The sequence below is a fragment of the Podarcis bocagei genome (genome assembly GCF_964188305.1).
Source record: "Podarcis bocagei genome assembly, chromosome: 13".
Lineage (NCBI taxonomy): Eukaryota > Metazoa > Chordata > Lepidosauria > Squamata > Lacertidae > Podarcis > Podarcis bocagei.
The window spans coordinates 43,574,553-43,601,304 of NC_138138.1; the positions used below are offsets into that span (position 1 = coordinate 43,574,553).

A 26,752-nucleotide genomic window follows, 5' to 3' on the forward strand; every position below is an offset into this window, starting at 1 on the left:
TTGTTCACTGCTTATTGAAACAGGTGGGGTTGAGGTTTTTTGTGGGGTGGGGAGGAAAAATCTAATATGCCTGGTGTGTTTGCCTCTGATTAGTGTGCACACACTTTTTGTTGGTACATACCACTATGAGCAGTTTTTGCTGTTAGAACTTAGGGTTGTAGCCAATGCTAGTCCTACTTAGAGTAGAATAGACATGACTAACAGGTTCATTAATTCAAATGGATGTACTCTGAGTAGGACTAGCACTGGATACAACCTAAGTTCTAATAGCTTTTTAAAGTTAGTCATTTTAAAACATGCTTCCTCAACCTCGGCCCTCCAGATGTTTTGAAACTACAATTTCCATCATCCCGGACTACTGGTCCTGCCTAGCTAGGGATCAAGGGAGTTGTAGGTCAAAAACATCTGGAGGGCCGAGGTTAAGGAAGCCTGTTTTAAAATTTTAGGCATTTACTAGACTTCAGATGAGTTTGTATTGCTCTGCAAATCAGATAATTGGATCCTTCCAGCCCCTTTGATTCTATGCATTTTACCTGCATTAATCACCATTTGATTTTGTATTCACACTTCTGATGTCACCCTCACCATATATAGAATGGAGTGATTAAGATGCATAAAGGGTAACTAGTCTGTATTACCATAATTACAAACATCCATTTCTTGGGAAAGAAAGCAGAGGAGGAATACAAAATAAAAATAAAATTTCACTGAGCACCCAGACACAACCTGTTTCATGATTTTTGCACAAAACCATTGAAGTTAATGGGTTTAAGCATGCCCACCTATGCAAAGGATTGGATTCTGTCTTGCTAGTGAAAACATTTTAATATGAAATGTAAATACAGCATGTAATTTCATGGCATTTGTATCGCAGAAACCTGTAAGCAATTCACATAAGATACAGCTGAAAATACACAAGTAAAAATATGACAAGCTTCCTTTTGAATAGCTGCAGCTTCGTCTTTCAGAAACAGTGTCTCAGAGCACGTACAGAATATTTTCCATTGGGCAGGGAACAAGCTGTTTTTATTTTATTTTAACGAATATAAGGGACGGCTGTTATCTTTCAAAACACCATCGCTATGAAACAGCATAAGAAAAGAAGGTACATCTCTGTCACGCAGGTGTAAAGCAAAACATTTATTTAAACACGGCCAGGATGATTCCTACTGCTTCCAGGAACAATGGTCGATTCCTCTCTTTGTGGCTTGCAGTTTGGCCTCCAGTCCTTTAGATGTCTCTGCAGGAGCCTCCGTGGTTGCAAGCAAAGAGAATAACAGGAAACGGAGGAGAGTCTCGAGCGATCATGGCTGAGGAAGAAGAAGAAAACCCCCAAGCTCGGCAAGGTCTGCAGGTAGGGCGAGCAAAACATCTCGCCGTGTCATAAGCCTACCTGTTTTTCTTCTTCCTCTGACCTCTGCTAAAGTCAATATATTATCCGAACAGTTTCCTCGCCCCCCCCCTCCCGAGTTGGCAAAACATGGAAGCAGCAGCCAGGAGTTCCATCCTGCTCCGTGCAGGTGTTTTAACTGTGTCAGGATCCACCCGGATCTCATTTTACTGGGAATATGCTGCCGAATATGCTTCTCCAGCAGGAATCTCCCCCCCCCCATTACAATACTTCAAGCGATGTGGGAGGAGATGTAGCTAGAGGGGGAGTGGAGGAATGTGGATGTGGAAACCATGCAGAGAAGGGGGTGCAACCTGCCCCTTCTTTTGACTGCATTGGATTCTGCCCGTTCTTCTTTGTACTTCGGTTTTGCTCGCCCCTCAAGCCACTGAGGACCAGGACTCGTAGCACGTTGGCGGGGGGGGGCATCTAGTCCAATTCCCTGAGGGTCATTTATTTCAACCCCTTTTCTTATCACTTTCAGAGCTTAGTTATTGAAATCAAGGGTGTGGAGTTCTCAGCCATGTCTTTAAAAGTTGGGGGTTTTTTTTGGCTCGTGCCTGAGCAACTCTAGACTGCTGGAACCTGGAAACGAACAATATTGAATGGAAAACTAAAGACACCTCATTTTGCACAAATTTCCCATACATGCTTCCTTTGGCATCCGTTAACCACCATCAAATGTCAAGGTAGTGATAGACAAGTGTGTGTTTAGCTTCTGTTTGCGGTGCATTCTGTGTATCGGCAAGACGTTGTTGCTGTGGTTTGATGGTAACGTTCCCTGTTTGGCGATTTCCTGATAGGAACTGGTTGACCAGCTATATCATTTCCGAGACCATTATTTTGAGAGCCACAAGGTGGAAGATGCTGGGAAAAAGCAGCAGGATGTACAGGAAGAGATGGAGAAGACTCTTCAGAAAATGGAAGCATTAGAAGGTAAATCTCAACAGAACCAGCATTCTCCTTTCTCCAACTTGTATACCATTCCCCCTCCTCCTTCCTCATGTGCTGTGAGGCTCTGCAGGTGTCCTTTTTATTGTGCATTCCTGATTATTTGTGCTCCGGGTGGCGTTAGGGTGGTTATGTATGATCCTGTTTAGGGAAGTTTGTAATGTTTGATATCTTGCCGTGTTTTTAATATTCTACTGTGAGCCGTCCAGAATGGCTGGGGAAACCCAGCCAGATGGGCGGGGTACAAATAATAAAATTATTATTATTATTTCTTTTGGATGAGCTCGGTGACTGAATTTCTAGCACAGTGTGGATTTCATGGACTTGCAGTTCACTTACGGCATCTCTCTTTCTCCCATCCTCTGCTAGGCCTGTCTAAGGGTCGAGCTCACACACTGATGCTGAAGGGGAAAGCCTTGAATGTGTCCCCAGATTATAATGCCCAGGCTGAAGAGCTGCTCTCCAAAGCTGTCAAGCTGGACCCAGAACTGGTAGAAGCCTGGAATCAGTTAGGGGAAGTTTACTGGAAAAAGGGTGATGTCTCTGCTGCCCACACCTGCTTCTCTGGAGCGCTTAGCCATGTAAGTCCCCCCCTCAGTCCTCCCTTGGGCAAGCGGTGATTCTAGTTTGGAGAGCTGCTTGGCACTTCAAGCCAGGACTATTAAGCCAAAGGACATACCTCAAGGAATACCTTGGGGAAGTGAGAGTCATATTTTGCATTTCACTAGGTAGGATTTGAATTCTTGCTAATTGCAGAAGCCTTGTCTTTCTCCTGCCCCTTTTCTCTTCAGTGCAAGAACAAGGCCTCCCTGCGGAATCTCTCTATGGTGCTGAGGCAGCTGCGCACAAACTCTGCTGATGAGCATGCACACAATGTGATGGACAGCGTGCGGCAGGCCAAGCTGGCGGTGCAGATGGATGTGCGCGATGGCCGCTCCTGGTGTGAGTCTGTCATGCGCCCCTTTTCAGGTGGTCCTGAGGTGGGATGGGATAGAGCAAGGAAGGGAACCGGCTGTGCAACTTGCTAATTATGCTCTCTGTATTCCACAGATGTTCTGGGCAATGCCTACCTCTCCTTGTTCTTCAATTCAGGGCAGAACCCCAAGATCTCCCAGCAGGCGCTGAGTGCCTATGCCCAAGCAGTAGGTGCTGGAGGGGACTCTAGAGGAAGCCTGTGGTATGGTGGGGAGGAGGGGGTTGGGGGCCCAGGTTAAGCCTCTTCTACATTGCCAGGAGCTAAGGTGGAAATGGCTAGTTCTAGGCGGCAGATTAGAGGGCTGGCAATGGAAGCAGGGAGACCCAGTTTCAAATCCTTCCTTGCCTTCAAAGCTTACTGGGTTACCTGAGCAAGTTGCACTCTGAAGGGGTGGAACAGGCTAAGTCACTTCTGACTGTATGCAGGGAGATGCATTTTCTAATGTTCTTCTAAGTAAAACCACGCAAATAAAATAAATAGCAAACCCTCTCTCCAAGTGAGAAACTTGCACAGCTGGAGCTATAATCTTTTCATGGAATGCTAGTTATGTAACTGTTTTAATTTATTTTTTAGATTGATACCCACTTTTCTTCCTAGAAGCTCAAGGCAGTATACACGGTTCTCTTTCCCACACCTACCCAACTTCCCATTTTATCCTCACAACAGTCATGCGAAGTAGGTTAGATAGTTTCTGGCCCAAAGTCACCCAGAGAACTTCATGGCTGAGTGGGGATATGAATCTTGGTCTCCTCCGTCCTAGTGCAACACACTAACCACTACAGCATACTGTCTGTCTACACAGGCAAGGATACTGAAAGGGCACCTCCTGTCTGCAGGCTGAGGTGGCATTTCGGCATTCTGCCACTTCCTTTTGCTGCATATACACGCCTAGCCTCAATCTAGTCTACCTAACCAACTTGCTGTAAGGCAAAAATGAGATACACATGTTGTTTTTAAAGGTCCCTCCTGTTTCATAAATTGCTTTGATATTTCTAATGTAAAGCGATTAATGCATTTTGCAAAATAAAATAAAGATGTTGCAGTCTTCACTAGCTTAAGTTTGCCATGCTCTTGCGAAGTTCTCATACCGAGGATGATGAGGATATTCACCTCCTGTTATTTTTTAGCATCTGACAAAAGACGTTATTTGGAGATAGGAGCCCAAAGGCTGGGTCATACCAAAGGCCTATTGGGTTCAGCATTTTGTTTTCATTGTGGCCAGTTATGCCCACGGAAAGCTCATAAGCAGGGCATGAGCGCAATTGTGCTCGTGAACCCTAGCAACTGGTATTCTGACATCAGCCTCTGAATCTTAATATAGAACCACCATGACTAGTACCCCCTGAGATCTGTATTCTCCGTGAATTCTTATAATCCTGTTTTAAAGCTAAATTGGTGCCCACCACTACATATTATAATAGTGAGTATCAAAGTTTAACTATGCAGTATGCGAAGAAGTTATTTTGTCTGTCCTGAATCTGCCAATATTCCTCATCACTGGGTGACCCTGGGTTCTAGTACTGTGTGTGTGAGAGAGAAAAACATCTATCCACATTCAGATCACGGTGCATAATTTTGTGCTCCCCTGCTTTGAATAGAATAGAGGCAGATAGAGGCAGACAGTAGTTGGTGTAGAAGAATGCCTGGTTTTCTAAATCGTGACTTTGTGGCATATCTGTAAAGTGGTTCTTGCTCAGCTCAGCTGCTGTCCCCAGCTGGACCCACCAACATATTGGAAAAGTGCAAGAGATCAAAATGAAGGCTAAAGTTGCCCAATAGCAATAGTTAGGGGCAGCCTAGAAACAAAATTTGGTACTCATGCAATAACTTTCCAGAGTAATCCTGTGAGCATATAAATACCTGGAACAACACATGTCAGGATTGGTTACTTATGTAACTGTTCTGTGGATTTTGTGAGCTGGACCAATGAAGGGGAAAGAAAATGAGGTAGCTAAAGGTGTGGTTTGTGATGATTTGCCATTGGGCCATTAATAAATATGCATCGTTAGATGGTGGGTGGGTGGGGATTTTGGTCTGCAGCTGGTAAAAGCAAAAATGACTGTGGAGGAAAGTGCTTGGGGAGCAGGGGGAGAGTGTCCTCACAGAGGAAGTGATGGTGGATGCTCATGCCTTTCTCTTGGTCTTCTTTCTGTAGGAGAAGGTGGATCCCACGGCATCTTGTAATCCAGATCTACATCTTAATCGAGCCACGGTGAGCAGAAAGGATGGGAAAAGTCATGGGGCAAGATAGGCTTGGCTGCCTTGTGCTTGACCTATCGCGGAGAACTCTGAAAAGTGTGGGTCTGGTTAGAGGATGGGGGGCTGGCAATTCCAAGTGAAATACATCTTAAGGCTACCATCAAGGGACCGATTTTCAATCTCTGCCCTTGTTCTGACTTAGTTGACCTGTGCCTGCAGTTTCCTATTTCTATAGTAGTGTAAGTTCCACGTGACCCTAGCTTATCACCTTCTGCTCTGTTGTTTTTGGGGGCAGCTATATAAGTATGAAGAAAACTACATGGAAGCTCTGGAGGGCTTTGCACAGGCAGCAGCCCTTGATCCAGCTTGCCCGGAACCACGCCAACGGGAGCAGCAACTTGTAGATTTCCTGGAGCGGCTAACCAGCCTCCTTGAAAACAAGGTATTATTAACGGCAACAAGACTTGGTGTCCTTTCACTGCCTGACCCATGCAAATGTAGCATCGTCCAACAATGCAAAGGTGACTCACCATGCTGCTTTTCTTCCTTGCAGGGAAAAGTGAAAGGCAAGAAGCTGCAGAGCATGCTGGGAAACCTGCGTACCTCCCAGCTGGGCCCGTGTGGGGATGGGCGCTACCAAGGGCCCTCGGGTCAGAAGGTGCAACTGGAACAGCGCCCCCTGGGCACCTTGAGGTCTGGCGTTAACTCTGGTGTTGTGGTGCTGGGGAAGGTGCTGTTCAGTCTGACCACAGAGGAAAAGGTGCCCTTGTGAGTTTCTGCCACATCCTGCCTTGGAATCTTTTCCTATGTCCCCCCCCCCCCCCCGGACTATATCCACCTTTTCCTTCCTGCTTAGCTTTATCCCGCTCTCTTCATAGTTTGTTAGGGCTTATATTCTTCCCTAGGAAGATAGGTTTGGGATAGGTTTCAATAATTATTTAAAAGTAGCAAAAAGCTGTGGAAGCTTATCCCACAAATGCACATCATTATGGAGGCCACCAGATGCTTGCTTAAACAGAATACCTTAATCTTGATTCTGAAATGTGTTCAGCTTGATGTGTTGTTGGTTCTTTAGAGCAGGGGTGGAAAACCTTTTGGCTCTATGAGCCAGATCCTTATCAGGATTGGCCTTGCTGGCCAAATTCACTCACCCACCTGCCAACTCAGCTGACATCACAACTGATGTTGGCTTATGAGTGGTAGCCATGTTTTGGGGAAAACGACCACACAAGCTAAGATTGGCTCACTGGCTGGAGGTTGTCCGTCCTTGCTGTAGAGTAAGGCAGTTCTAATAAGGAGAAACTACCTTTGATGGGATAACAGGGAACTCTCTGTTGAGCTTGGAGACTATGACACCTACAAGATGCTTAGTCTGTCCTTGAGCTTTATCAACCATGACCAGCTCCTTGGGCTCTGCTGTGTGGGCAAGTATCCATCTTGCTCATCTCTTGATCTTTCCACTTCCCTGTCTACCCATCCAGCAACCTGACTGATACTTCCTTTTAAACATATTTTGTTCTTTCCTCTCTTTACTCAAACAGCACTTTTGGCCTGACTGACTCCACCGAGGGCCCCTGTTTTGCTGTCACTGTGTACAACATGGCGCAAAGCTGGGGGGTTTTGATTGGGGACTCGGTGGCCATCCCTGAGCCTCACCTTCAGCATCATCACATCCAGCACCAAGGCAAGGTGAGTTCCGTCTGTGCTCTTTCTTTGGCCCTTTCAAATTCTATTATGTACCTGTTTCCATGTTGCTCGTGATGCAACCAGAGACTCCAAAGAGGTAGTTGGAAGAGACAGCACAGAATTACTTGAATGCACAAGTGATGGAAACAGTTTAAAGCAGAGGCAACAATTCGAGGCTTACTGGCGTCATCTTGTCTGTCTTGGCACCCCCTTGTTCTTATGTATTTCCCCCCACCCATTCCCAGATCAGTCATTCTGGGAGAAAGATTTCAAGTGGAGAGGAAGCCTCCATGTCTTTTTTAAAATGGCACTTTAAAAACTTTGTTTCAGTTGGAAGTTGTGTAAATCTGGGTGTGTGTGTGTGTTTTCAGATAACCTGCTTATTTGAGCATTTGTCCTGATTTGCCTGTAGAGGAGATTAGACAGTGCCAGCTATTTAATGCGTAGTTCATTTTGATTTGTTTGCAGGAAAGCTAGACGTTACACCTAAGCAAGTGTTAACACTGTCCCAGTGCATTTTCCTGTCACTTTCCTTATCGCAAAATGTCAGGTCTTTTGGAGACATTGGTTTTGTTGTGTAAGGTTCTCTCCATCAGCTGTGATTACGCTGCCTGAATTTGCCAATATGTAAGCAAATCTTGCCTGAAAATAGTCCCTGTAGTCCCAGTTACAGTCAGCAAGGTTTGGAGGGAGGGAGGCCTTACTTAGATTGAATCCTTCCTCCACACCCTAACCTTTTCTCCATTCCTCTTTTTCAGAGTTTTACTTTTTCTAGCATCCGGGTGGAGACGCCTCTCCTGCTAGTGGTGAATGGCAAAGTGCAAGGATCCCAGAGCCAGGCTGCAGCCACCATTGCGTATCAGGCACAAAGTGAATGAAGTGAGGGGGCAGGAGGAGGAGACGGCAAGTGGGGGGACTGCTCTCCTGCCTGGTGGTGCTTGGCCTTCAGGCAGAACCTGCTACCTCTCAGAGGATCTAGAAAATCAAAGGCCTGGGGCAGGGTTAGCCAAGGCGGCGTCATCCAGCTGTTGCTGAACGACAGCTCCCAGCATTTCTCCTCCTTGGCTATGATAGCTGGGGCTGATGGGAGTTGTTGTCCAACAACATCTGGAGGACACTACCTTGGCTATCTAGGGCCCAGCAAGGTTGGATTTGTTTTTATCATACATTCAAAGACACTAGGTTGAAGGAGTGAGAGACAAGAGAGGGAATTGCAGGACTCCAGGGTTAAGCCCTAGTTTTGCTCCCTCTAGTTCTACTTCCCTATGCATCAGCCTAGCCTCGATCCTCTGCAGTAATAAGAATTAGCCTTCATGAGTCAGTCTGAAAAATCAGCAGGGCTGCTCAGCTCACTCCCATGTCTTTCCCTAGACTCTTCCCACTTTTCCAACACCAGGCCTGCCCCATCTCTACTGTTAGGGAGGGCGACCCTGTTGCCCGTTTCTCACCTTAACTTCCATTTCACTTGAGTTTGGGCATTTGAGCTTGTTTGGCTCTTCTGTCTTTCGTAGATCCCAGTTGGCTGAGCACTAGCCCCCATTGTCTTTTATTGTGTGTGTGTGTGTGTATATATACAGGAGATAATAACATCTGTATTTATTTGGCAATGTTTTGAGTTCGACTTTGTAATTTTTATACATATTCTGCTCTTTCTGTTCCCTACTTTAACCAATAAAAACCTGCATTCTTTGCTTTTTGGGCAATGCCTTGTGTTTGGTTCCCATAACAAAGATTAAAAAAGATTTTGATTAGCAAGGCTGAAAGCAGGGTAAAGATTAAAAAAGATTAAAAAAGATTTTGATTAGCAAGGCTGAAAGCAGGGTAAAGCACATGATCCAGTTTTATCCTCATAGCAGCCCTGCATGGTGGTTGTTACTTTATTTTTTGAGTTCCACCCACCTGACTAGGTTGACTCAGCCCACTCTGGGTGGCTTCCAACAGAATATACAAAAACACAACAGAGTATCACACATTAAAAGTGTTTCAATATAGGGCTGCCTTCAGATTTAATTTAACAGAATGTTGTATACTTGTCTAGAGAAGGTTGTATGCTTGTTTATCTTCTTGACATCTGATGGGAGGGCATTCCACAGGGTGGGCACCACTACCGAGAAGGCCCTTCCTGTTTCCATGTAGCTTCACTTCTCACAATGAGGGAACCGCAAGAAGGACCCCAGAGCTAGACCTCAGTCTCTGGGCTGGATGATGGGGGTGGAGAAGCTCCTTCAGGTTCACAGTCTAGGGTAGACTGAGAGACACCACGGCTGAGCAGTGACGACTTGCCTCATGGGAGTATGGCCAGCTTTCCTTGCTATAGAAGAAGGATGGGTAAAAGTTGCCTTGCTGATCCACCTTTCCTGGAAGGAGTGCCATTTAGTCCCTGATGGACCTACCAAATTTTGATTGAGGAATGGTTCAAAGGTTTGCCCACATGTCCATTCTGAAGGGAAAGAAGGGTTGCAAGAATTGGGGAGATTGCCACAAGAGATCAGGGCCCTGCTGGATTTGACATCCTTCCGCAGGGCCTGCAAGACAGCGTTGTTCCACCAGGCCTTTGGTCAGGGCTCAGCCTGACTCCCCTTCTCTTTTTGTATAAGAACTTGTATGAAAGAGGCCTCCCATCATTCTCACAGGCTCATATAAGAACAGCGTAAACAGTTGGGCCTGGTGAGCATTTACTGTTCCCAACCCTAATCCTGTGGAAAGCCATCCAATTAGATTTTAATTTGATCCTGACTTGTTTTTAGGAGGTAATTTAATTAATGTTCGATTTTATACCAATGTTACATATTGGATGTTAGCTGCCCTGAGCCTGGTTTTGGCTGGGGAGCACAGGATACAAATAAAAGATGATGATGAAATGTTAACATCTTTCTCTTTGACTCATGTAACATAGAAAATCAAGCAGTGTTAACATGTGCCCTGTGCACAGGTACGTATTTACGATGGGCTCCTTATGTAGGAAGCCCTAACATGGCGACAGCTTTATTGTGGTGGGTGATCTCAATGGAGGTAAAATACACGTCAGCCCTTGAACAGCTGTGTGGAGAATTGAGTAGTCCTAGAGTACAGATGTTGACCTCCCTTGTTATAAAAAACAAACGGGTTGGAGAGCATTGCTGAAGGAACACTCTTATAGTCTATCACCTGCACTAATCCCATAATTACCACAGTCCAGCATGTAGACTTCTGAGTTTCACTACAGGCTTACATGATTGGATGTGGCTTGCAAAACTGAGTACGTCTATGAGACTTAAAAAATACCTGCAGATATTTTGCATGTTACTAATGCTCAAGTTTTCTCCCGTATCCCCCATCCTTTATATTCTATCGCCCCCTAGTGTCTGCACAAAGTTTTATTTTAAAAATGTGCCTCAATTTAACAGAAATTATACAGGGAGAGCATTTTTAACCCATTACACTAAGGTCCAAACTACACTTTTTAAAGCCTTTAAAAACAGTTGGGGAGAGAAGATGATTTGAATTGGGCATATGATGGCTGGTGAAGGAGAGGTTTAACTCCCCCCCCCCCGGTGCCATTTCACTAGTGAAAATCATCCCTCTAAATACTAGCTTGCCTCCCCATGCAGAACAAAACTGATGCATAGAGGATAAATTTAGCTTCTATCACCTGTTCTCTGCTGGGAAAAGTGACTGATATTTTCCTCAATTTCAAAGAGTTCCTTTGAGCAGAACTCACCCCACCAATCCCTTCTCTTCAACTGACGACAGAGCAAGGTGACTTTTCTGTGACCTATTGAGTGGGTGAACTGCATCTCGACTCCTCCATTAAAATCATTCTACTTTGGCACCACTAAATGTTGCAGTTACAGATCATCTTTTAAATTGGCTCCCGCAGGGTAGCCCAACAAAGCTTGCCAGAAGAGTTCATATCCAGGCACCAGTTAATTAGGCCAATATGGTTTTTCTTCCTTGATCTAACTGACGGAAGCTTCTGGAGCTGAATCCTCCTGAGGAAATGGCTGTCTAAACTGGGAATTGGAGTGATGTGTGCAGTTGCTGCTTAGAAGAATGTGAGGGAAAGGGTAGATTCCAACCAATACGTTTGGACCTTATCCTTGTTACTTCTGGGATGAGTACAGAGTGTGATGGCCTGAGGGAAAAGATATCTCAGCACTGCAGTGAACTGAAATAAGTGCTTGGGACAGATAGTGAATTATTGCTGGCAATTTTTGTGGTCTTTTTTTGTTTTCTTTAGGACAAAGTGCTCTACAACTCATCTCTTTACGTACATTAGGCCAGGAGATACGGACCTGCTCAAACCTCTGAATGAGTTTAATGTAAAGAAAATAAGCTTTTATTGTACTAACCAAAGGCCATAACAAAACTGTACAAACACTTAACAAAGGAATGCATGTGTAAACTCCCCAAACTGTATAGAAATTATTTTTGTATGTGACTACAGCGGCAGGAATGTTATTTGCCCCAAAAAGGAAAGAAGAAGAAGTCCCAACAAAAGAAAAATGGAATACACAGAAATGGCAAAATTTACCAGAAAAATAAGAAATCAAAATAACAAACTTTTAAATAAAAGAATGGAAATTGTTTATGGAATATTTACAAACAAATTACAAACAGATAAGAACATTGGCCGGATTGCTGTAATAACCTGCAGTTTTTTAAGAGTATATATTTAAGGTAGATGAATAAATGAGCAATTTTGGATATGCAGAAAATATTAAAAATAAATATAAGGAACCACAGAAAGAAGGGGAAGGAAGTTAAGTTTTGAAATGTTAAAACAATTGTAAAATTCTTGAAATGTGTAAAACTGAAAATCAGAAATACAATTTAAAAAAGAATGCATATGTAAACAAAGCCTCTGCATAAGCCATCAGAACAGTATTTTGCAAGTGAGACTGCAAATGGGGCGCCTCCATGATTACATGCCATGCAATTCTATTTAGACCTCCTAATCTACCTTACAATTTACTGAAATTTTATCCAATTCATTCTTCCTGTTTTTTTTTTTTATAAAATTTTTATTGGTTTTACAAAATTTTTTAAAAGACAAACAAACACTTAAAAAAGACAAACATACACGTATAGTATCATAACATATTTTCATAAACCTCTTTTCTAGGACTTCCCCATACCCCCCCCCTTTCTGCATCCCAATGTCCAAAATTTTTAGCAACTCCCAATTGTTACTTTCAACCTCTGTCATCCTAATCCTCTCTATATTCTGATCTTATATCACTGTATCCCTTTGTTTCTAGGAACCATAACACTTTAACATTCATTAAGTTTATGATAGTCCTTAAGATAACTTTTAAATTTTCGCCAATCTTCTTCCACCGTCTCTTTTCGTTGATCGCGGATTCTGCCTGTCATCTCAGCCAATGTCATATAGTCCATCACTTTCATCTGCCATTCTTCCAGAGTGGGTAGATCTTGTGTCTTCCAATACTTTGCGATGAGCATTCTTGCTGCTGTTGTAGCATACATAAAGAAAGTTCTATCCCTCTTCCTGATTTTTCTTGCCGCCAGCATAAAGAGGGCCACATTATGAGTCACAGAGACATTATTTTCTCAGCAGCTATAGGACCCTCTCTGCTGAGGAGAGACCGCTTTCTTGAACAAATGCAATTTAGAAAGCATCTCCTAGGTTCTGTGTATAGGACAAGCTCCCCTCTCCTCTGGTCTCACAGAACCTGAAGAGGCATGAAGAGGGCGGAGCAGAGGCAGACAATGTGAAGAGGTCTCAGGTTGCCTGGGAAATGTGGGAATGTTAAGAATAGTAGAATCATAGAATCATAGAATTGGAAGAGACCACAAGGGCCATCGAGTCCAACCCCCTGCCAAGCAGGAAACAAGTAGGAAAGGATATATTGAATAAGTGTTATCCTTCCTTCACTCACTCTAGTACAGTGTTTCCCAAACTTTTTTGGGCAACGGCACACCTGTTTACTGAAAAAAAATCTCGCGGCACACCACCATTAAAGCCCCGCCCCGTGACGTCAGCGCGCAGCGTCACGCCGGGAGGGACGCACAAAAGTGAAAGTTTTTCCCCTCCCCCCTCAGTCCCTCGCTCGGAATTCAGCTCGTTTGGGGCATCGCTCCGGCTGCTCCCTCTCCCGCCGCGCAGGAGCGATGCCTCTCTCTGGCTCTCCCTCCGCGCAGGCTGAGGGAGGGAGGGAGGTGCGCGTGTGACCCGTCTCTGCTGGGAGACCAAACCCAGCGAGGCAGAGTCGCGCGGAGGCGCCCAGGCAGCGCTGCCGGCTGCGAGGAGGAGCGCCAGGCAGCAGCAGGAGGCGCGGCCTCTCCTCGCCGCCGCCACCCCGCCTCTCGCCGCCCGACTCGCCCGCCTCCCTCCAGGCATCTCGCGGCACACCAGCCGATGTCTCACGGCACACTCGTGTGCCGCGGAACACCGGTTGGGAAACACTGCTCTAGTAAATGATGTAGCAGAGCAGATTCCCCTCAATATAGCTGGAAGCTAGTTTGCAGATTCATTTGAATCTCTTAGTTAAGTTTATTTCCTGGTGTCCCCTTTAATCCCTCTTAAAAGAACTCTTGAGAGTCCCATGGACTGCAAGAAGATCAAACCTATCCATTCTGAAGGAAATCAGCCCTGAGTGCTCACTGGAAGGACAGATCATGAAGCTGAGGCTCCAATACTTTGGCCACCTCATGAGAAGAGAAGACTCCCTGGAAAAGACCCTGATGTTGGGAAAGATTGAGGGCACAAGGAGAAGGGGACGACAGAGGACGAGATGGCTGGACAGTTTTCTCAAAGCTACCAGCATGAGTTTGACCAAACTGTGGGAGGCAGTGGAAGACAGGAGGGCCTGGCGTGCTCTGGTCCATGGGGTCACGAAGAGTCAGACACGACTAAACAACAAACAAACAACAAAAGAACAAAGACACAATAGTGTTTCTGAGTAAAGTAACAAAAAGTTTACTCACATTTCAGTTCACGATATGATCCCTGAAAGGCAGGCTTTGCTTAGCGGTTACATAATAAACGGTGAGTTCATCTCATAGGGAGACTGAACTCATGTGCTGCTGGCTGAGAGCCAGCAGGCAGCAAAATTACATTAAGACAACAAAATGGCTGCAGGAGAGCAGCATGGCAGCAAAAGAACAGCAAGACAAAAGAAAGACAAAAACTAGACTGCGACTGAGAAAATGGTTGCAGGACTTGGCTCTTTTATGGAGTCAGCCAGAGCCATGCCCATCTCCCAGGTGGGAGGATGCTCTAAATCAGTGGAACAGGATGTTCCCCTGTCTGTGCCCACTCTAGGAAAATAAGGAATGTTGCATTTGACTGCACCAATGGATTTCATCCCACAGGAAGGAACCAGAGAAGGTGGAGACTTAGAGAGCGTGGGAAGGCGGGGACCTTCAGTCCTCACAACTGCCTCATTTGGGCAAGACCTACTGGGAAGAGCTCATAGGCACCGACTCCATGGGGCCTGAGGGGGCCCGAGCTCCCTCAAAAATTCGTTTGGGGGGCTCTGCCCCCCCAATAATCTTGGGCGCCCCTCCAGCAGAGCGCCACCGCCGCCCCTCCCCCAGCCCAAAATGCACAGGGTCGGGCTGCATGCCTCCTGCCCTCCCTCCCGAGCAAAAGCTCCACCCAATTTCCTTCGGAGCTGATTAATAGGCGCAGCACGCTCTCCCCTATTCGCTCACGAGGAGGCGGCGCCACTTTATCTGCATATTCATGAGCTTATTTATTATTCATGAGCTTTCGCGGGCTCCCCCAATATTTTTTATAAGTCGGCGCCCCTGGAAGAGCTGCTGTGCTCACTGTTTTTGTTTCTTTGAATGAAGAGTTAGCTTCACAGACACGTTGTGAGTTATTGCTGACCTGCTCACCAACTCCCACCTTGACATATGTTTATATATGTTTATATATGCCACCTTGACATATGTTTATATATTACATATTGTTGGAAGCCTCTCTCACCCCTATATTGCAAGCAAATCATGAATCAGCTTATGATGAAATGATAAATAATACAGTACTGAACATTATTATGTATAGGAAACGGCACTGTACAGATATCACCACAATATTTAGCAGTTGAGTGCACACCACACATTTAAATCGCAATTGACACATGGGAGTTCCAGCAAAGAAACGGTTGTTTGGGAACTGGGAGCTGTTAAGGGTGCTGGCAACTGTAGTTCTTTGAGGAGTGAACTACAGTTGGGGGAAGCAATGTGCTTCAAAGGTGTTTGTATGTAGCCAGTATCTCAAATTCATCACCTGCAGCTAGGGATGGATGGTTTCTTGAGCGTCTCATTTATCCAATATTAGGTTCTGATTGTCATGTTTCTTTGTCAGTTTGCAATTTTATTCTATTTTTTAAGAAAAAATGTCATCATGAAAAATCATTAGCATTTTAGTGTGCATTGCTAGTAATGTACACCTTTGGCCATCTATTTCCCGTTTTAAATATTTTATAATAACATTTTGTTAGTTATTTTTACTTAGCATATGCATTTCATCAACACTTTCCCCTAATATATGCACATTTATGGACATGTTTCTGGATGGACAGCTGAACTGCAAAATTCATGTGGATTTCAAAAGCTAGTTGTGTTTGGTTTCACATGATGTTATTTCGGGGAACAGGAATGAGGTAAGTTTGCCTTTAAATGCCGACTGAACTGGATTTCGCCCCTCTCTCCTGTTTCCAGCCAGCCAGCCAGCCATGGTAGCTCCTACAGAGGGAAAGGCCCCGATCTCTTGGCCAAGGTCCAAACCAACCACCCGCGAATCAAAGCCCCTAATTTCCCCGGAACAGTGTTCTCCTTAAGGCGTCTTTCATCTCCTTGTTCCTCAGGCTGTAGATAACTGGGTTGAGCAAAGGGGTCAGCACAGAATAGAAGAGGGTCACCACCTTGTTGCTGCCCCCTGAAGCTTCGGGAGCCACGTAGGTGACCATGATGGAGCCGTAGAAAAGGCCCACCACCGCCAAGTGGGAGGTGCAAGTAGAGAAGGCCTTCTGCCTCGAGGCGGCTGAAGGCAGCTGCATGACTGCCTTGAGGACCGCCGCGTAGGAGCACACGATGAAGAGGAAGGGTCCAAAGATGGCAATCGAGCTGAGGCTGTAGAAAGCCATCTCTGTGGCGGGGGCTGGCATGCAGGAGGAAGCCAGCAGTGGTCCTGGGTCGCAGATGAAATGATCGAGGGTGTTTGGGCCACAGAAATGGAGCCTGGAAATGAGCACGATGGGCACCAGAAACCACAGGAAACCGGATGCCCAGCAGAAAGCTGATAGGGAGCAGCAAAACCGGGGGGACATGAGCATCGGGTAACGCAGCGGGTGGCAGATGGCCAGGTAGCGATCCAGTGCCATGGCTGCGAGAAGGAAGCTCTCGGTGGTTCCCATAGAGAAGAAAAAGTAGAACTGGAGGAAGCATCCGTTGAAGGAGATGATGCCTGGCAGTGGCGAGGACAGATCCCACAGCATCCGAGGCGCCGTGGTGGTTACGTAGCACATCTCCAAGCTGGAGAAGTTCCCCAGGAGGATGTACATGGGCAAGCGGGTGAGGCGAGAGTCCCAGAGGACGGCCCACACAATGCACAGGTTCCCCACCAAGGTGAAGGCATAGCAAATGGACAGCGAAGAGCAAAGGAGCAGGCGGGAGGCAGGCGAGAGGGACGGGAAGCCCAAGAGGACAAACCCTGCCGTCAAGCTGGTGTCGTTGGCTTGGTCCAAAGGGTGCTGGCCCTGTTGGCACAGAGGGGTGTGTGGAAATGGTTAACTTTTGCTAGGGAAGGTCTTTAGCTTGGCCAAATGATACACACACTGACCTCACAATCCTCTTCTGCTTCCCCCCTCCCTGCCAATTTCCGGATGTGTGCAGGCAAGATTATATGGTTAGGGTTAAAAAAAAGCTGGCAACTGTTCAAAGAGAACAAAAACGAAACAGGATTTGTCTAGACGTTGTGAGGATAGGCCTGAGAATTGGCGGGATTAGCAATTTGAGGGGCAGGGGGAAGAAAGAGGTGGAGACTATGCATTATATATGTTCATTTTCTTATTGTTCACTTCTTTTCTCTCTAATATTGTACATTGTCTTTTATATATTTGTAGCAATGATATTATTAATATTATTATTATCTGTGTTTTTTCTGGAAAAAGGTAGGGGAACTCATCACAAAGTTTGTTTGTTTATTGCAGTGGCTAAATGTAAGATGTGATTAATAAACTCAAGCCGTCAATGATCTGGATTAGAAATGGCCACAACTTTATTGATTACAGATATAGGTGGATTTTTGGCTCAGGCATTGGGTGTATATCTGTTCCAGCGCCCCCAGACAAAAAAAAATATTTAATTTAAAAAAGGTAAGGGAACTCAGTTCTCTTGAGTTCCTGCTCACCCCCCCCATTATTATCATCTTTATTATACTCTTACCATTATAGTTAGTTGATTGCCTCTGATTTTAACATTTTATATATGCTAATTATATATAGACATTATAGTAAAGTGCTTTGATTTTAAAAAATGATATAGCATATAAAAATATATATATATTTCAAATACGCCCGTACATTAAACTAAATAATAGTAAAAAGCAGATAATGTTCAAACTTGTATGGAAGGTGGGAACTGCCTTAAACATTCTTTTTAAAGTTTTCATTCATAACAACATTTTCTTGCCACATTTTAGCTCTAAAAGGGGCCCTGAAAGTGACTTAAAATGAACTAATTCTGAGAAGAATTAAAGTCTCAGTTGCTATTACACAATTCTGAGATTGCTTCTGTTGCTGTTGCAGTTTTAAACTTGCATGGTGATATTCAGACAGGTCAGTTTGTTTAATTAGTTTACTGAATCACTTCCTACAACAGAATGTCCCAAAGTGATTTTCCAGAATAGATTGCAACAATAAAATACAGCAATATAGTAAAGAACTACATAAACATATTAAAAGGATAATCAGAATTAAAAAAAATTACTTATGAAATCTGAGGCAAAAGAAACATAGGCAAAGCTGGCATTTGATGTCTGGTGAATGCTGATTTTTTAAAAAATACCTAATTTTCAAGAAAACAGAATTCTCTATTTGTCACTTAGAGTCACTTAGCAGGGTTTGTGACTAAGCAGAGATTTGAAGCTGGGGTCCATACATTTCAAGCACTCTTATGCCACTTTGAGAATCATGGCTTTCCCCAAAGAATCCTGGGAACTGTAGTTCATTAAAGGTAAAGGTAAAGGTAAAGGGACCCCTGACAGTTAAGTCCAGTCGTGACCGACTCTGGGGTTGCGGTGCTCATCTCGCTTTACAGGCCAAGGGAGACAGTGTTTGTCCACTCTGCAGACAGTTTTTCTGGGTCATGTGGCCAGCATGACTAAGCTGCTTCTGGTGCAATGAAAGACTGACACCAGAGCAGTGCACAGAAATGCTGTTTACCTTCCCACTGGAGCGGTACCGATTAATCTACTTGCACTGTGTGCTGGTTGGCAGGAGCTGGGACTGAGCAACGGGAGCTCACTCTGTTGTGGGGATTCGTACCCCCGACCTTCTGATCGGCAAGCCCAAGACTCAGTGGTTTAGACCACAGCACCACCCATGTAGTTCATTAAAGGTGCCCAAAGCTGCTAGGAGCTGTCACAGAACTACATTTCCCAGCACCCTCAGCAAACTACATGTCCCAGGATTATTTGGGGGAAGTAATGAGTGTTAAAGCGGTAGAAGTACTTTAAATGTATGGCATAGATGTGGCCCCAGTCTAACTCCAACAGTCTGACATCCAAGCCACTCCCTGGCTCCACATCCCACTTCCCAAGCCATGATATGCAATCAGAGCTTTTGGGATAAGATTTTGGGGCCATTCTGTCAAAGACAACCCCAAACACATTTCCTGCCTCGATCAGAATCTTCAGGGAGGAACCATAGCTGACTGACAGAGAACATGGTTCACTTGCAGAAAGAACCAGCTTCCTTTCCTGATATCTCTAGTTAAAAGGATCTGGTGCAGGTGCTAGGAAGGATCTCTGACTGGACCCTGCAGAACTGCTGCCAATCAGAATAAGCAATACTTTGCTAAATGGACAATATAGTCTAATCTGGATTAAATCAGCTCCCTATGCCTTTGTACACAGAGGACACAAAAAGGCTATTTCATGTATAATCAAGATTTATCTTGTCATCGTATCTTATTGCAGTATCCTGTTTGACTGCTGTTGCCGGACTACTTTATATTTACAAATAAAACTGAAAAGCAATACTCAGCTGAGGACAAGGAAGAAATATTTAACAAAATTTCTTACCACATGTTTGGGCAGATTCAAGGATGACATCTGTCATGTTAATTTGTTAAATTCAGATCTAGTGCATGGGAAAACGGGAAGCGGAAGGGGGAAAGGAGCAATCAATTGAATTACACAGATACATATTTGCATATGATTATAGCAAGAAACACAGAAATGCATTAATTTGTATTTTACTGTTGTCAAACATGCACTGAGCTTAGGATCTAGGCAAACCTTCTCAAGTTTACAACTTCAGTAAAGACTAGGCTTATAAGGACCAGTGTCTGTAGATACCACCTTGCTAAAGCTAAGCAGGTTTCAGCTGGTGTGTGCCTGGATGGGACCTGAGAAACCAGGGTTCAGATCCCTATTTGGCCATTAAGCTCCTTGGGTGACCTTCAGTCGGTCACCAGCTCTCAGCCTAAGATACCTCACAGGGTTGTTGTGAGGATAACATGGAGAGAGGGAGAATCATGTGAGCTCCTTGGAACAAAGGTGACAAATAAATGGAAAAAATGAACTACTACTACTACTACTACTACTACCACCACTAAAAATGATGGAACCCAAGCTGTGATTCCTCCATTAGAAGTAATTCCTGCATAGCAGAGGGCATGAAAATAAACAGGCTTTAGATATGCATCATTGGAGTGTTCTATCCCTCTCCTTCTCCCCTGTCTTCAGAATTTCAAGCAATGCTCAGATGCAGGCACAACCAATAATTCTGTTTACAGTTCTGGCAGACGAAAAGTGAAAGATTTTCTAGGTCAGAGAAGTGGAATTCCTCCAGAGTCCATTGTTTTATGTTGCTTCCATGAAGGACAGTAGGGAACAGTGGTTAGAATAGGGAAGACCCCCTTCCCCCTCCACCTTGTTCTGCAGAATAGCTGCCTACTTAGGCTGAGGGCTTTGGACAGAGGGAGAGTACAAACAAGCAAACATACCTTACCTCTCCCGAATACTTCTCTGCTAGCATGATCCCGTCTTTAGTTCCAAAGAACTGGCCGGTGAAAGGAGGCTGTTATGTCAGATCCTCAGGCCAAAGCCTCAAGGGACCCTTATCTCCAGAGGGTGATAGGGAAGCAAAGATCTGGATAGTGACAGTCACTTTAGCAGAGCTGTGCTAATATTCCGCAGGTGAGCTGAGGAAGAAAGAACATTATATGCTTGCTGGAGAGAAACCAGGGAGGATTTCTCCAGATTTGGAGCACTTACCAATTGACATTTGGAGTTGCTGCTATAATGGCTTTTTTTGCAGTAGGCATGGCTTATCGCTGACTCTTTAAAAATGTAAAGAGTGCTTGGCAGGGGGTTGGACTCGATGGCCCTTGTGGTCTCTTCCAACTCTATGATTCTATGAAAAGCCAAACAATGGAATATTATTATTTTCCCCATCAAAGGTGGTTGTGGAGTGTGCTATGTTCCCATGTCTTTTATTGAGGGGCTACAGTGGCTTTTCTTATCAGTAGTATTTATATTGGCCACCCAATGACAGGTGGGTGGGACAACTCACCCACCAATCACATGGCACCATCATGATAGCACAAGATTGATATGTGGGCTGTTCTGCCCACCTGTCAAATTTCTTTGCAGTGGTTGTTGGGCACTTGGGAACCAAAGTACAAAGGGTATTACCAGTGATGTGTGTGGTATTTTGGGAAACGTCAAGCCTAGGCCTGGGAAAATGCTTCTTTCTCCTGCCCATCACCTGGTTCTAGACATCTAATGTGCAAAAGAGTTCTTCCTCACACAGCCAATGCCTGCCAAAGCCAGGTTTCTTTCTCCCTCCGCCATCAGCTGATGGGAGACAGAAATAAGTCTGCCTTTTGCTGGCATCCTAAAAAAAATTGCAGCACAAACATTTCACACAATAAGGCAGGGGAGGCCAATTTCTTAGAGTAAATATTGTTGTGCACCACCCAATCTCTGAGCGGTGCGAGATTCCAATGATTCCAGGCGCTTACCCAGGGTTCGTTTTTCCCTTTGAAAATGAGGTACAGCAGAGACTGTGGTGTCTTTATGATATATGGTTTATTTACACATATAGACCACCTGATCCTACAATGGAGGGTTCACAGTATTAACAGCCCAAGAAGGCCTTACTTCTTCCAGAGCCACAGCCTTGGATTCCAGCAGAAATCAGACTGTCTTTCCAGCTTGCTGCTTTTCATCTAGCTCAGATCACTGCAAGTCTCAACTCCCAGCTCTGACTTTATTCTTCTAACTATCCACAAGTTGAGGGATGGGCCCCAGCCATTTGCCACTTCACACAGAGTCCTTAATGGCCCATCACCATTCATGTTCTTCTTAATGGCCCATCACCCAGGCGATCATCTGACTAAGAAGCTAGCCTGGCTTATATTTTAACATTTGCTGGATCCAGGGGTTAGAAGTCTCTCGGCACACAGTTTACCGCCCCTCCCGAACTCATAACACTACCCATTCCTAAGAACAAGGCATCTGTCCCTAGATGTACAAACAAGCAGCAAACTTCAACTTCCTTGTAGAAAAATAACGAATTGGCAAAGGCAATTAGAACACACATAATCAAAAACCAATAATGAAACACAATTACACTTTTAACACCATCTTATTCCTTTCAGGTAAGTTTCCAGTCCACCAGGATCTCTTCCAGCCTCCCTCCTCCTCCCTGTGCACACTCTTGTTCACAGTTCTGCACCCCAAAGCAGATTACCCAGTCTCCCTCATTTGGCATTCCCAAAAGGTGAGTTTCAACCTGTCTAAGCCAGAATACAAGCCTCAGTACCAGAGCAGCATTATCCAAAGGCCTCGGTCATTCTTTCCCTTGTGCCACTGCAGCATGAAGCAGCTGTCAGAAACACACACATTTATATGAACAATTCCTAGAAATCATTAAACAGTTCCCATAGCCACAAACGCCTATTTTCTGTATTGTTAGGAGTTTGGGAGGGTCAGTCTGGATGATACCCTTGAATCTTTTCCAGGCCTGTGATCCTGTATCCAGTGAGGGTTAGACTCCAGTAGAAGAGGTTGCTGAACCGGTTGGACAAATTTATTTGTAGAACAGTGGCCTTAGTTGAACAATTAAGTGCCCTCTTCAGTGTCTGAAAGAATGACCAAGGTTACAGTGGAGAAATGGGGTGAAGTGGATTGGGTAGAACATATAAAGGGCCATAGAACATATAAAAGCAACAATTTATAATCTACAGTGACATTCCTTTTCAATGAGAAGCAGAAACACCAGTAAGAAACTGCAGTTAAAAGGGGAATACTAAAAAACCAATGCAGAAAGCTGATTTTTTTTTAGCAGATTTATAAAATGGGTACCAAGTGATGTACACATGAAATTGGAGCCAAAACATGACCCATAAAAACACCATTGCCTTAAAAAACAGCAATAAAATGAATCAAATGTTTAAAACAGATATTCAAGCATCCCTTTGGTTAGTTACTGTTGGCAATGAGGTTAGTAATAGCAAGCTAATGGATTTGGGGTGGGGGAAGGAATATTAATTGCCACATGGTATAAGAAAGTATGGCAGTTAGCTTTGATAGAAAAAATGACTAGCAAATTAAACAACAAAGTGGCATACCTTTATTAGGCATACAGCTAAAGAGGACAGGGCAGAACCTCCCTCACACTACAAAATTTACTGGCTATAATTGTTTATTAACTCAGATAAGTGGCAGAAAACACATTATTTTAGGGGGTGCTGGCTGTATGGCCATCTGTAATCTCATCTCCTGTGGAGGGTGGGGTGGGTTTTTTTAAAATAAGAAAATAAAAATAACGAACTAGATATAGGGTATGTCTGTTATATTCCAACCATTGACTTGGATTCCTCCTCAGAATCTCTGTTCCACTTCGTTTATTTGCTGCTGCATTTGCAGTCCAACTTCCAGCAGGCTCAAAAACAGCATTTTGCTCTTACTTCAACCCCTGTGCAGTAGGGTACACAGAGGGAGAATCACTTTCTCCCTGAGAACTGCACTTGAGGCCTTCAACATCCTTGAAGCAATGTTCTCTTCAATGCCGCTATCATCTCCTTGTTCCGCAAGCTGTAGATGAGAGGGTTGAGCAGAGGGGTTACCACAGAGTAGAAGAGAGTCACCGCTTTATTGCTCCCTCCTGAAGATTCTGGGTTGACATAGGTGACCATGACAGAGCCATAGAACAAGCTGACCACCGCCAGGTGGGAGGTGCAGGTGGAAAATGCTTTGCGTCGGCCTGCGGCGGAAGGGAGCTTCAGAACCTTCTGCAGAACAGTGCCGTAGGAGGCTACAATGAAGAGGAAGGTTGCGAAGATGATGAAGGAGCTGAGGACGTAGCAGGACATCTGCGTGAGGGGTGCTGGGCTGCAGGAAGCAGCTAGAAGTGGGCCTGGGTCACAGACAAAATGATCCAGGATGTTGGGGCCACAAAAGGGGAGCTGGGAAATGAGGATGATGGGCACGAGAAACCACAGGAAACCAGAGATCCAGCAGCAAGCTGATAAGGTGCTGCAAAACTGGGGAGACATGAGCATTGGGTAGCGCAGTGGGTGGCAGATGGCCAGGTACCGGTCTAAGGCCATGCTGGAGAGGCATAAACACTCCGTTGCCCCCATGGAGAAGAAGAAGTAGAACTGCAAGAAGCAGTCATGGAAGGAGATGATCCCTGGAGGAGAGGCTATGTCGATGAGCATCCGAGGTACCGTGGAGGTGACGTAGCACATTTCCAGTCCAGAGAAGTTGCCCAGCAGGATGTACATGGGCATGCGGGACAAACGGGTGTCCCTGAGCACAGTCCACAGGATGCTGAGGTTCCCCAGTAGGGTGAAAGCGTAGCTGGCGGAAAGGAAGGAGCACAGGAGCAAGCGGAATGCGGGCGAGAGGGAGGGGAAGCCCAGGAGAACAAATTCAGTCACTTTCCGGCCGGTGGCATTGGCCAGATCCATTTGCCGCTCCTGTAGATGCACAACATCATTGTGAAGAACAGGTTATAAATTTTATTAAGTTAGTAAGTAAGTAAGTAAGTAAGTAAGTAAGTAAGTAAGTAAGTAACTAACTAACTAACTAACTAACTAAATAAATAAATCTGTGGGTTTGGAATGTATTCTTATGGGCCAACATGGCTGCCTTTTCTTCTTCATATGTCTCTCCTCTTTCCCCATGTTTCAACAAACCTAGTTCATCCCGTCTCCAGTGTTCGTGTCCATCTCATGTCTAAGCATATTACACCAAGCTACAAAGAAGCTTAAAAAGCATTGTAAGGGAATGGGTGGGATCGGGAAAGGGTCACATTGAGGAAGAGAGCCACAAATATCTAATTTTTTAAAAGGGGGACTGAGGGAGCAGTTTCCCTCTAGGTGGTGGTGTCCCCAACACATGTATCTGTGCACTGATAAAATACTGCAAGAACAATAGTCTCTCATCCACCTGGTCTAGGGAACCACCTGCTAACACTGCCTCCCTCTTATCTGGATTGAGTTTCAGTTTGTTGGCTCTCACCCAGTCCATTATTGAGCCAAGACACACCAGTCCAGCACTCAATCACAAATGCCGTATAATCCCTTCACTTTTGTGCTGAAATTTTTATTTGGATGGTCCATCTGCAGGTGGGAACATGTTCATTTTTTAAATCTATGCACAACAACCCTTAGTATAATTTTATTAATATCAAGTTATAAAGCTCCTCCTTTCAGACCCACCACTTTAAGCATGCCTAGGCACCCATGTCTTCCAAACCATTTGTTGTGAAGAAAATGCTATGGAGCTGCACAGCCATTTGGAAAGGGAGCTATTTGAAAGAAAAACCAACGTGAAATGAAAGGCTCACCTGGTCCACAGCTACTGCCTCCCAGTTCCGGATGCCATCGAGTTCTGGAGATGTCATCTTGAGAAGAAAGCTGATGTCTTGAAATCATAGGATGAAGCCACAGTGGAACGTTGTCTCCAGAGTGCAGCACAAAAACAGACCTGTATTTTTTAATTGCCATGTTTACGAGAGCATATTTATCAAGTGATACAGAGGAGAGTTATGAAAATAGGGTCTCCCTGGCAGCAGCCTACTGTGGGTTGCTGGTGCCCGGGTTGGGCAAGCCGCTCCCCACTGGAGCCAAGTGGGGGCGTGCTGAGTAGCAAGCCTACCCATGCTAGAGGGAGCCCAGCAGGCCACAGCAACCCATGGCAGGTGAATTCCCCCAATGCCCATGCAGAGGAGCGCTGGACCGGGCCATGTTGGGGTTGCCCCTTGCCCGCCTTCCTCCATCCATGCCTGCTCACTGTGGGCCTGGGTTGCTCTGCTGCCTTTGCCAGGGCAAGATGGGGATTCTCACAGAAGCTGGCCCCTGCCTGCCAGAATTGTGCACCTGGGGCCATGACCCCCCCTGCCCCATGCTATGCCACTGCTCTCTGGGCCCCTAGTTCAAGGAATGTTACCAAATGGCAATCCCAGTAATTTCCCCCCCTATCCCTAGGGGGAATGTAAACGAGAGAGAAGGAAGAAAAGAGAAGCTTCAGTTTCGAGACACACTGAGAAAGAGGCAGTGAGTGAGCTTTCCCAGAAGAATAGAATGGTAGAGTCCGAACGGTTCCTATGGGTTCTGCAGTCTGACCGCCCTTGCTTTGAACTCTGGAATGCGAATGGCATCCTTTAGGGTGCTACTACAAATATTCTTAAACGAGACAGTAGATTTGCTGTTTGGAGGAGTGCATATGAAGACAGCCTCTGGCAAATTGAGCAGGCAAAATCAATAGTGGGTCCAAGAGTCAAGAAGGTGGTTTCTGCATGTGCTATAGAGGGAAATGAGGGGCAGGTAGGGCTCATCAGCCTGGGAAGGTAGCCCATCTAGGAGAAGGAAAATTCTGATACTAAAGCTCTGTTGCCTTGCAGGACATCCTCAGCAGAAGAAAAGGCTAAGGAGTAAACCCAACACAATTCTGGAGTCCCTAAGACTGTTGGATGGCACCTTGTACACCTCCTTCTGGCAACTTCTTCAGCCCCGCTGGTGCCAAATGTATTGCTCTGCTTTCCTTTGGACCACATCAGTGAGGCTGAGAGGGGGGTCTTGTTGTTTGGGAAGCCCAGGACCTCAGTACACACTGCCCAGGCATGTGCCCCAGGGACATCACTTGGGTGCTGCTAGCACAGCAGTTTGACTTCACCCCCGAAGGCACACTCCATTGTCTTGAGACAGATAGAGGCCAACAACAGAAGTGATACCTTGCTGAGAAAGGGGTGAAGTTCACCGCATGTACTTTGTTAAAGGAAAATATTATGAAAATGATGTATAGATGGTATTTGACCCCTGTAAAATTAGCAAAGATGTATCATAATTGTGATAATACA

The 26,752-nt window shown here is 45.1% G+C and overlaps 3 protein-coding genes across 3 annotated transcripts; 1 reads left to right on the forward strand and 2 right to left on the reverse strand.

The window, feature by feature from the left end:
• The first annotated feature begins 113 nt into the window (after nt 1-113).
• On the forward strand, nt 114-8,899 carry TTC5 (tetratricopeptide repeat domain 5). The gene is made up of 10 exons (XM_081167559.1): nt 114-1,354; nt 2,194-2,326; nt 2,711-2,922; nt 3,133-3,283; nt 3,392-3,483; nt 5,473-5,529; nt 5,812-5,958; nt 6,070-6,284; nt 7,058-7,205; nt 7,961-8,899. Exons 1-10 carry the CDS (start codon nt 1,235-1,237, stop codon nt 8,078-8,080), a joined length of 1,395 nt encoding a protein of 464 aa, XP_081023685.1. The 5' UTR covers nt 114-1,234; the 3' UTR covers nt 8,081-8,899.
• A 6,961-nt stretch (nt 8,900-15,860) lies between these two features.
• LOC308571951 (olfactory receptor 11H6-like) lies at nt 15,861-16,825 on the reverse strand. Its single transcript, XM_081167609.1, has one exon. It carries the CDS (start codon nt 16,715-16,717, stop codon nt 15,965-15,967), a length of 753 nt encoding a protein of 250 aa, XP_081023735.1. The 5' UTR covers nt 16,718-16,825; the 3' UTR covers nt 15,861-15,964.
• A 6,598-nt stretch (nt 16,826-23,423) lies between these two features.
• LOC308571829 (olfactory receptor 11H6-like) lies at nt 23,424-24,359 on the reverse strand (the record flags this gene model as incomplete). Its single annotated transcript, XM_081167446.1, has 1 exon — nt 23,424-24,359. One exon carries the CDS (start codon nt 24,357-24,359, stop codon nt 23,424-23,426), a length of 936 nt encoding a protein of 311 aa, XP_081023572.1.
• Nucleotides 24,360-26,752: the final 2,393 nt, after the last annotated feature.

Bases quoted from the DNA above. Each gene is read 5' to 3' on its own strand.
- TTC5 (XM_081167559.1), top strand. From the start codon at position 1,235: ATGTCTCTGCAGGAGCCTCCGTGGTTGCAAGCAAAGAGAATAACAGGA. The intron at 5,530-5,811 runs GTGAGCAGAAAG...TTTTGGGGGCAG, and splicing joins TACATCTTAATCGAGCCACG to CTATATAAGTATGAAGAAAA. The intron at 6,285-7,057 runs GTGAGTTTCTGC...TTACTCAAACAG, and splicing joins ACAGAGGAAAAGGTGCCCTT to CACTTTTGGCCTGACTGACT.
- LOC308571951 (XM_081167609.1), bottom strand. From the start codon at position 16,717: ATGTACATCCTCCTGGGGAACTTCTCCAGCTTGGAGATGTGCTACGTA.